The following is an 11,299-nucleotide window of genomic DNA, read 5'->3' as shown; positions in this document are numbered from 1 at the left end:
GCCCAATAAATCCCCAATAAATCCCATATAAATCCCCAAAAAGTCCCCAATAAATCCCATATAAATCCCCAACATATCCCCAATAAATCCCAGCTAAATTCCCAATAAATTCCATATAAAAGCCCCAATAAATCCTCTATAAATCCCCAATAAACCCCCAATAAATCCCATATAAATCCCATATGAAACCCCAATAAATGCCCAATAAATCCCATACAAATCCCCAATAAACCCCCAAAAAAATCCCATATAAACCCCCAAAAAATCCCACATAAATCCCATATAAATCCCCAATAAATCCCATATAAAATCCCCAATAAATCCCCAATAAATCTCATATAAATCCCATATAAACCCCCAATAAATCCCATATAAAACCCCAATAAATCTCCCATAAATCCCCAATAAATCCCATATAAAAGCCCCAATAAATCCCATATAAATCCCATATAAAAGCCCAAATAAATCCCCAATAAACCCCCAATAAATCCCATATAAATCCCCATAGACCCCCAATAAGCCCCCAATAAATCCCCAATAAACCCCAATAAATTCCATATAAATCCCATATAAATCCCCAATAAATCCCCAATAAATCCCATATAAATCCCCAATAAATCCCATATAAATCCCATATAAACCCCCAAAAAATCCCATATAAATCCCCAATAAACCCCCAATAAACCCCACATAAACCCCCAATAAATCCCCAAAAAATCCCCAATAAATCCCCAATAAACCCCATATAAATTCCAATAAATCCCCAATAAATCCCATATACATCCCCTATAAATCCCCAATAAATCGCATATAAATCCCATATAAATCCCATATAAATCCCATATAAATCCCCAATAAATCCCATATAAATCCCCAATAAATCCCCAATAAAACCCCAATAAATCCCATATAAACCCCAATAAATCCCATATAAACGCCCAGTAAGTCCCCAATAAATCCCTAATAAATCCCATATAAATCCCATATAAACCCCCCAATAAATCTCATATAAATCCCCAATTAACCTCCAATAAACCTCCAATAAATCCATATAAATCCCCAATAAATCCATATAAAATCCCCAATAAATCCCATATAAAACCCATATAAATCTCATATAAAAGCCCAATAAATCCCCAATAAATCCCATATAAATCCCCCATAAGTCTCCATTAAATCTCCTATAAATTCCCAATAAATCCCATATAAAATCCCCAATAAATCCCATATAAAACCCATATAAATCTCATATAAAAGCCCAATAAATCCCCAATAAATCCCAATAAATCCCATATAAATCCCCAATAAATCCCATATAAATCCCATATAACTCCCATATAAATCCCCAATAAATCCCATATAAAACCCATATAAATCTCATTTAAATCCCCAATAAATCCCCAATAAATCCCATATAAAATCCCAACAAATCCCCAATAAATCCCATATAAATCTCCAATAAACCCCCCATAAATCCCCAACAAATCCCATATAAATCCCCAATAAATCCCATATAAATCCCCAATAAATCCCATATAAACCCCCAAAAAATCCCCAATAAATCCCCAATAAATCCCCAATAAATCCCCAATAAATCCCATATAACTCCCCAACAAATCCCCAATAAATTCCATATAAAAGCCCCAATAAAACCCCAATAAATCCCATATAAATTCCCAATAAATCCCCCATAAACCCCCAACAAATCCCAATAAATCCCATATAAATCTCCAATAAACCCCCCATAAATCCCCAACAAATCCATATAAATCCCCAATAAATCCCATATAAATCCCCAATTAATCCCCAATAAATCCCATATAAACCCCCAAAAAATCCCCAATAAATCCCCAATAAATCCCCAATAAATCCCATATAACTCCCCAACAAATCCCCAATAAATTCCATATAAAAGCCCCAATAAAACCCCAATAAATCCCATATAAATTCCCAATAAATCCCCCATAAACCCCCAACAAATCCCCAATAAATCCCATATAAATGCCACATAAATGCCCAATAAATCCCCAATAAATCCCATATAAATTCCCAATAAATCCCCCATAAATCCCCAATAAATCCTCTATAAATCTCCAATAAACCCCCAATAAATGCCATATAAATTTTATATAAAACCCCAATAAATCCCATATAAAACCCCAATAAATCCCATATAAAAGACATATAACTCCCCAACAAATCCCCAATAAATCCCAATAAATCCCCAATAAATCCCCAATAAACCCCCAATAAATCCCATATAAAATCCCATATAAATTCCCTATAAATCCCACACCAACCTGCTCGGGGTTGCTGAGGTTCTCGGACTCCTCCAGGACGTTTTCTCCCACGAAAATCTCGGGGTGGGCAAAGAGCAGCTCCAGCAGCTCCTCGATGCAGCCCAGGCACTTCTGCCACAATTCCGGCTGGAAAAAATCCCAAAAAATTATAAATATATCCCAAAAATATCCCAAAAATTCCAAATCCACCCCACAGATCAGCCCAGGCACTTCTGCCACAATTCCGGCTATAAAAATGGAGAAATAATTATAAATATATCCCAAAAATGCCAAATGTGATCCTGTAAATCAGCCCAGGCACTTCTGCCACAGCTCAGGCTATAAAAATGGAGAAATAATTATAAATATATCCCAAAAATCCTGAATTTACCCCATAAATCAGCCCAGGCACTTCTGCCATAACTCAGGCTGGAAATAAATAAAATAATTATAATATATCCCAAAAATCCTAAATTTACTCCATAAATCAGCCCAGGCACTTCTGCCACAATTCAGGCTATAAAAATGGAGAAATAATTATAAATATATCCCAAAAATATCCCAAAAATTCCAAATGTGACCCCATAAATCAGCCCAGGCACTTCTGCCATAATTCCGGCTGGAAAAAATCCCAAAAAATTATAAATATATCCCAAAAATATCCCAAAAATTCCAAATGTGACCCCAAAAATCAGCCCAGGCACTTCTGCCATAATTCCGGCTGAAAATAAATTAAAAAATTATAAATATATCCTAAAAATCCCAAATGTGACCCCATAAATCAGCCCAGGCACTTCTGCCATAACTCGGGCTGGAAATAAATAAAAAATTATAAATAATCCTAAATAATCCTAAATTTACCCCACAGTTCAGCCCAGGCACTTCTGCCACAATTCCGGCTGAAAATGGAGAAAAAATTATAAATAATCCTAAATAATCCTAAATAATCCTAAATTTACTCCACTGATCAGCCCAGGCACTTCTGCCACAGCTCAGGCTGAAAATAAATCAAAAAAAACATAAATAATCCTAAATAATCCTAAATAATCCTAAATTTACTCCATAAATCAGCCCAGGCACTTCTGCCATAATTCCGGCTAAAAATGGAGAAAAAATAATAAAAATATCCCAAAAATCCCAAATGTGACCCCACTGATCAGCCCAGGCACTTCTGCCACAGCTCAGGCTAAAATAAATTAAAAATTATAAATATATCCCAAAAATCCTAAATTTACTCCATAAATCAGCCCAGGCACTTCTGCCACAATTCCGGCTGAAAATGGACAAAAAAATATAAATAATCTTAAATAATCCTAAATTTACTCCATAAATCAGCCCAGGCACTTCTGCCACAATTCAGGCTGGAAATAAATCAAAATTTATTAAAATATCCCAAAAATCCCAAATCCACCCCACAGATCAGCCAGGCACTTCTGCCATAATTCAGGCTAAAAATGGAAAAAAAAATTATAAATAATCCTGAATAATCCTAAATAATCCTAAATTTACTCCACAGATCAGCCCAGGCACTTCTGCCACAGCTCGGGCTGAAAATAAATAAAAAAATTTTAAATAATCCTAAATAATGCTAAATTTACTCCATAAATCAGCCCAGGCACTTCTGCCACAATTCAGGCTGAAAATAAATAAAAAAATTAAAAAATATCCCAAAAATCCCAATCCTAACCCCATAAATCAGCCCAGGCACTTCTGCCATAATTCAGGCTGAAATAAATTAAAAAATTTATAAATAATCCTAAATAATGCTAAATTTACTCCATAAATCAGCCCAGGCACTTCTGCCATAGCTCAGGCTGAAAATAAATAAAAAAAAAATATAAATAATCCTAAATAATCCTAAATAATGCTAAATTTACTCCATAAATCAGCCCAGGCACTTCTGCCATAGCTCAGGCTGAAAATAAATTAAAAAAAATATAAATAAACCTAAATTAATCTAAATAATCCTAAATTTACTCCATAAATCAGCCAGGCACTTCTGCCGTAACTCAGGCTGGAAATAAATAAAAAAATTATAAAAATATCGCAAAAAATCCCAAACTGAGTCCATAAATCAGCCCAGGCACTTCTGCCATACCTCAGGCTAAAATGGAGAAAAAATTATAAATAATCTTAAATAATCCTAAATTTACTCCATAAATCAGCCCAGGCACTTCTGCTACAATTCCGGCTGAAAATAATTAAAAAATTATAAATAATCCTAAATAATGCTAAATTTACCCCACAGTTCAGCCCAGGCACTTCTGCCATAATTCAGGCTGGAAAAAATCCCCAAAAAATTATAAAAATATCCCAAAAATACAAATGTGACCCCAAAAATCAGCCCAGGCACTTCTGCCATAATTCTGGCTAAAATGGAGAAAAAATCCCAAAAAATTATAAATCTGACCCCAAAAATCCCAAATGTGACCCCAAAAATTCTAAATTTATTCCATAAATCAGCCCAAGCACTTCTGCCACAATTCCGGCTGAAAATAAATCAAAAAATTATAAATATATCCAAAAATCCCAAATGTGACCCCACAGAGCAGCCCAGGCACTTCTGCCACAATTCGGCTGAAAATAAATTAAAAATTTATTAAAATATCCCAAAATCCCAAACTGACCCCATAAATCAGCCCAGGCACTTCTGCCACAATTCCGGCTGGAAATGGAGAAAAAATTATAAATAATCCTAAATAATGCTAAATTTATTCCATAAATCAGCCCAGGCACTTCTGCCACAGCTCAGGCTGAAATAAATTAAAAAATTATAAATATATCCCAAAAATATCCCAAATGTGACCCCACAGATCAGCCCAGGCACTTCTGCCATAGCTCGGGCTGAAAATAAATCAAAAAATTATAAATAATCCTAAATAATCTAAATTTACTCCATAAATCAGCCAGGCACTTCTGCCATAACTCAGGCTGAAAATAAATCAAAAAATTATAAATAATCCTAAATAATCCTAAATTCACTCCATAAATCAGCCCAGGCACTTCTGCACAGCTCAGGCTGGAAATGGAAAAAAAATCCTAAATAATCCTAAATAATCCTAAATTTACTCCATAAATCAGCCCAGGCACTTCTGCCATAATTCAGGCTGAAAATAAATTAAAAAATTATAAATATATCCCAAAAATATCCCAAAAATTCCAAATCCACCCCACAGATCAGCCCAGGGCACTTCTGCCATAGCTCGGGCTGGAAATAAATCAAAAAATTATAAATAATCCTAAATAATCCTAAATAATCCCAAATGTGACCCCATAAATCCGCCCAGGCACTTCTGCCATAGCTTGGGCTGAAAATAAATTAAAAATTATAAAAATACCCCAAAAATCCCAAATTAACCCCATAAATCAGCCCAGGCACTTCTGCCACAGCTCAGGCTGGAAATAAATTAAAAAATTATAAATAATCCTAAATAATCCTAAATTTACTCCATAGATCAGCCCAGGCACTTCTGCCATAATTCAGGCTGAAAATAAATAAAAAAATTATAAATATATCCCAAAAATATCCCAAAAATTCAAATCCACCCCACAGAGCAGCCCAGGCACTTCTGCCACAATTCCGGCTGGAAATGGAGAAAAAATTATAAATAATCCTAAATAATGCTAAATTTACTCCATAAATCAGCCCAGGCACTTCTGCCACAATTCCGGCTGAAAATAAATAAAAAAATTATAAATATATCCCAAAAATCCTAAATTTACTCCACAGATCAGCCCAGGCACTTCTGCCATAATTCTGGCTGAAAAACGAACAAAAAATCCAAATAAATCCCATTTTTAACCCCGTTTTTATTCCATTTTCCCCCCCACTTTTTCCTTAAAATTTTCCACAATTTTTTTCCCAAATTTCCCCAATTTTCAACCCTTTCTTCACCTCTGTAAGAACCAAAAAAAATCCAAATTAATCCCATTTTTAATCCCATTTTTACCCAAATTTCCCTCATTTTTTTCTCAATTTCCCCAATTTTTATTCTTTATTTACCTACCCATAACTCCAAAAATACAAAAAAAAAAATTCCATTTTTAACCCCATTTTTCCTCAAATTTCACCTGAATTTCTTCCAATTTCCACCCAATTTTTTCCCCCATTTTCACTTTTGTGTAGGCGGCCAGGTTGGGGTTGTAGCCACAAAAAATCCAAATAAATCCCATTTTTAACCCCATTTTTCCCCAAATTTCACCCAATTTTTTGCCAATTTCCCCCCATTTTTAACCCTTTCTTCACCTTCACATAAGCCACAAAAAATCCAAATAAATCCCATTTTTAACCCCATTTCTCACCCGTTTTTTTCCCATTTTTCCCCCAAATTTCACCCAATTTTCACCCAATTTTCCCCCAATTTTCCCCAATTTCCACCGGATTTTTTCCCAATTTTTGCCCATTTTTCCCCCACTTTTCCCAATATTTTCACCTTCATGTAGGCGGCCAGGTTGGGGTTGTAGCCACAAAAATTCCAAATAAATCCCATTTTTAACCCCATTTTTTCCCAATTTTTTCCCCAAATTTCACCCAATTTTTACCCTATTTTTATGCAATTTTATGCCAATTTTCCCCCATTTTAACCCTTTCTTCACCTTCACATAAGCCACAAAAAACCCAAGTAAATCCCATTTTTAACGCATTTTTTTCCCGATTTTTCCCCCATTTCTCACCCATTTTTCACCCAATTTTTCCCCAATTTTTTTCCCCATTTTTCCCCGTTTTTCCCCATTTTCACCTCATGTAGGCGGCCAGGTTGGGGTTGTAGCCACAAAAACTCCAAATAAATCCCATTTTTAACCCCATTTTTAACCCCATTTCTCACCCATTTTTTCCCCAAATTTCACCCAATTTTTTCCCAATTTTCACCGGATTTTTCCCCAATTTTTCCCCAATTTTTTCCCCCATTTTCACGGCGACCAGGTTGGGTTGTAGCCACAAAAAATCCAAATTAATCCCATTTTAACCCCATTTTTTCCCCAAATTTCACCCAATTTTTTGCCAATTTCCCCCCATTTTTAACCCTTCTCACCTTCACATAAGCCACAAAAAATCCAAATAAATCTCATTTTTAACCCCATTTCTCACCCGTTTTTTCCCCAAATTTCACCCAATTTTCACCCAATTTTTTCCCAATTTTCCCTGGATTTTTTCCCAATTTTTCCCCAATTTTTTGCCCATTTTTCCCCCGTTTTTTCCCATTTTCACCTCATGTAGGCGGTCAGGCTGGGGTTGTAGTCACAAAAAATCCAAATAAATCCCATTTTTAACCCCATTTTTTCCCCAAATTTCACCCAATTTTTTCCCAACTTTTATGCAATTTTTGACAATTTCCCCCCATTTCTAACTCTCCCTTAACCTTGTATAAACCACAAAAAATCCAAATAATCCATTTTTAACCCCATTTTTTCCCCATTTCTCACCCGTTTTTCACCCAAATTTCACCAATTTTCACCCAATTTTTTCCCAAATTTCACCCAATTTTTTCTCAAATTTCCCAATATTTTCACCTTCATGTAGGCGGCCAGGTTGGGGTTGTAGTCGTAGAGCGAGGCCACGATGTTGAATTTGATTTTCAGCTCCAGGGGCACCCCCAGGTTGTGCTCGTGGGCCACGGCCACCAGGTGCTGCAGCAGCTCGATCTGGGCAGCCCTGGGGGAAAAAACGGGGCGAAAAATGAGGAAAATGGTTAAAAATGGGCTGGGGGGGATTGGGGGAAAAACTGGTGAAAATTGGGTGAAAATTGGGCGAAAATTGGGGAAAAACGAGGGAAAAATGGGGAAAAACGAGGGAAAAATGGGTGACAAAAGGGTTAAAAATGGAGTTGAAATGAGGAAAAAATCGGGTAAAAAAATTGGATATGAAAGGGTTAAAAATGGAAGCGGGGGTTGGGGGAAAATGGGTGAAAATTTGGTGAAAATTGGTGAAAATTGAGCAAAAAATGATTAAAAATGAGGGAAAAATGGGGTTAAAATAGGTTATCAAAGGGTTAAATACGGGGAAATAAAAGGTTAAAAATAGGGGGGAAAAATGGGTAAAAAGTGGGGAAAAAATGGGTTAAAATTGGTTATAAAAGGGTTAAAAGTGAGGGGAAAAAGAGGTCAAAAATGAGTGAAAAATTGGTGAAAAAAAGGGTTAAAATAGGATGAAAAACAAGTGAAAAATTGGTTATAAAAAAGTTAAAATTCAGTAAAATTTGGGTGAAAAATGGGTAAAGAAAGGGTTAAAAATGGGGGGAAATTTGGTGAAAATTGGGCGAAAATTGGGTGAAAAATGGGTGAAAAAAGGGTTAAAAACAGTGTTGAAATGAGGAAAAAATCCGGTTAAAAATTGGATATAAAAGGGTTAAAAATGGAAGGGGGCATTGGGGGAAAATTTGGCAAAAATTGGGTGAAAATTGAATAAAAATGAGTAAAAAATGGGGTTAAAAATGGTGAGGAAAAGGTTAAAAATTGGTTAAGAAAGCGTTAAATACAGGGAAATAAAAGGTTGAAAATGGGGAAATAAAAGGTTAAAAAATAGAGAAAAAATGGATTAAAATTGGTTATAAAAGGGTTAAAAGTGGGAGGAAAAAGGATCAAAATGAGTGAAAAAGTGGTGAAAAACAAGTGAAAAATTGGTTATAAAAAAGTTAAAATTCAGTAAAATTTGGGTGGAAAATGGGTAAAGAAAGGGTTAAAAATGGGGGAAATTTGGGGTGAAAAATAGGGGAAATGGTTAAAAATGGGCTGGGGGGGATTGGGGGAAAAATTGGGGAAAATTTGGTGAAAAATGGGCAAAAAATGGGGAAAAATGGGTGAAAAAAGGGTTAAAAATGGAGTTGAAATGAGGAAAAATCTGGTTAAAAATTGGATATGAAAGGGTTAAAAATGGGGTGGGGGGATTGGTGAAAAATTGGGCAAAATTGGGCGAAAAATGGGTGAAAAATGAGTGAAAAAAGGGTTAAAAACGGTGTTGGAATGAGGAAAAATCCAGTTAAAAATTGGATATAAAAGGGTTAAAAATGGAAGAGATATTGAGGAAAATTGGGTGAAAATTTGGTGAAAATTGGGTGAAAAATGGGCAACAAATGAATAAAAAATGAGGGAAAAATGGGGTTAAAATTGGTGAGGAAAAGGTTAAAAATTGGTTATGAAAGGTTAAATAGGGGGAAATAAAAGGTTAAAAATAGGGGGAAGAATGGGGGAAAAATGAGTAAAAAGCAGGGAAAAAAGGGTTAAAATTGGTTATAAAAGGGTTAAAAGTGGGGGTAAAAAAGGGGTCAAAAATGAGTGAAAAATTGGTTATAAAAAAGTTAAAATTCAGTAAAATTTGGGTGAAAAACGGGTAAAGAAAGGGTTAAAAATGGGGGAAATTTGGTGAAAATTTGGTGAAAATTGGGTGAAAAATGGGTGAAAAATGAGTGAAAAAAGGGTTAAAAATGGTGTTGAAATGAGGAAAAATCCGGTTAAAAATTGGATATGAAAGGGTTAAAAATGGAAGAGATATTGAGGGAAAATTGGTAAAAATTTGGTGAAAATTGGGCAGAAAACAAATAAAAAATGAGTAAAAAATGGGATTAAAAATGGTGAGGAAAAGGTTAAAAATTGGTTATGAAAGGGTTAAATATGGGGAAATAAAAGGTTAAAAATAGGGGGAAAAATGAGTAAAAAAGCAGAGAAAAAAGGGTTAAAATTGGTTATAAAAGGGTTAAAAAGTGGGAGAAAAAAGGGATCAAAAATGAGTGAAAAATTGGTTATAAAACAGTTAAATTCAGTAAAATTTGGGTGAAAAACAAGTAAAGAAAGGGTTAAAAATGGGGGGGAATTTGGTGAAAATTGGGTGAAAAAAGGGTTAAAAACAGTGTTGAAATGAGGAAAAATCCGGTTAAAAATTGGATATGAAAGGGTTAAAAATGGAAGGGGGCATTGGGGGAAAATTGGTGAAAATTGGGTGAAAATTGGGTGAAAAAAGGGTTAAAAATGGAGTTGGAATGAGGAAAAATCCGGTTAAAAATTGGATACAAAAGGGTTAAAAATGGAAGAGATATTGAGGGAAAATTGGGTGAAAATTTGGTGAAAATTGGGTGAAAAATAGGCAAAAAATGATTAAAAAATGAGGGAAAAATGGGGTTAAAATGGTGAGAAAAAGGTTAAAAATTGGTTATGAAAGGGTTAAAAATGGGAAATAAAAGGTTAAAAATAGGGTAGAAAATGGGGGAAAAATGAGTAAAAAGCAGGGAAAAAAGGGTTAAAATTGGTTATAAAAGGGTTAAAAGTGGGGGGAAAAAGGGGTCAAAAATGAGTGAAAAAGTGGTGAAAAAAGGGTTAAAATGGGGTGAAAAACAAGTTAAAAATTGGTTATAAAAAAGTTAAAATTCAGTAAAATTTGGGTGGAAAATGGGTAAAGAAAGGGTTAAAAATGGGGGGAAATTTGGGGTGAAAAATGGGGAAAAAACGAGGGAAACATTGGGTGAAAAAAGGGTTAAAAATGGCGTTGAAATGAGGAAAAATCCAGTAAAAATTGGATATGAAAGGGTTAAAAATGGAAGAAATATTGAGGGAAAATTTGGTGAAAATTGGGTAAAAATTGGGCAAAAAAAGATTAAAAAATGAGGGAAAAATGGGGTTAAAAATGGTGAGGAAAAGGTTAAAAATTGGTTATGAAAGGGTTAAATAGGGGGAAATAAAAGGTTAAAAATGGGAAATAAAAGGTTAAAAATAGGGGGAAAAATGGGGGAAAAATGAGTAAAAAGCAGAGAAAAAATGGGTTAAAATTGGTTATAAAAGGGTTAAAAGTGGGGAGAAAAAGGGGTCAAAAATGAGTGAAAAATTGGTGAAAAAAGGGTTAAAATGGGGTGAAAAACAAGTGAAAAATTGGTTATAAAAAAGTTAAAATTCAGTAAAATTTGGGTGGAAAATGGGTAAAGAAAGGGTTAAAAATGGGGGAAATTTGGGGTGAAAAAGGGGGAAAATATGGGTGAAAAAAGGGTTAAAAATGGAGTTGGAATGAGGAAAAATCCGGTTAAAAATTGGATATA

At 34.7% G+C, this 11,299-nt stretch overlaps 1 protein-coding gene across 1 annotated transcript in view; it reads right to left on the bottom strand.

Annotated features, from left to right (window-relative positions):
* LOC141731708 (eukaryotic translation initiation factor 3 subunit C-like) overlaps positions 1-11,299 on the bottom strand; it is an 81,373-nt gene that overhangs the window by 36,524 nt on the left and 33,550 nt on the right. Inside the window, exons 12-13 of the mRNA XM_074558194.1 lie at positions 7,791-7,932; positions 2,301-2,426 (exon numbers count right to left, since the gene is read on the bottom strand). Of these exons, the coding sequence (XP_074414295.1) occupies positions 2,301-2,426; positions 7,791-7,932 (268 nt within the window). The remainder of the gene's footprint in view (positions 1-2,300; positions 2,427-7,790; positions 7,933-11,299) is intronic.

The sequence above is a fragment of the Zonotrichia albicollis genome, chromosome 24 (genome assembly GCF_047830755.1).
Source record: "Zonotrichia albicollis isolate bZonAlb1 chromosome 24, bZonAlb1.hap1, whole genome shotgun sequence".
Taxonomy (NCBI): domain Eukaryota; kingdom Metazoa; phylum Chordata; class Aves; order Passeriformes; family Passerellidae; genus Zonotrichia; species Zonotrichia albicollis.
The sequence above is the reverse complement of the archived record's forward strand: the minus strand, read 5'-3'. Positions and strand labels throughout refer to the sequence as shown.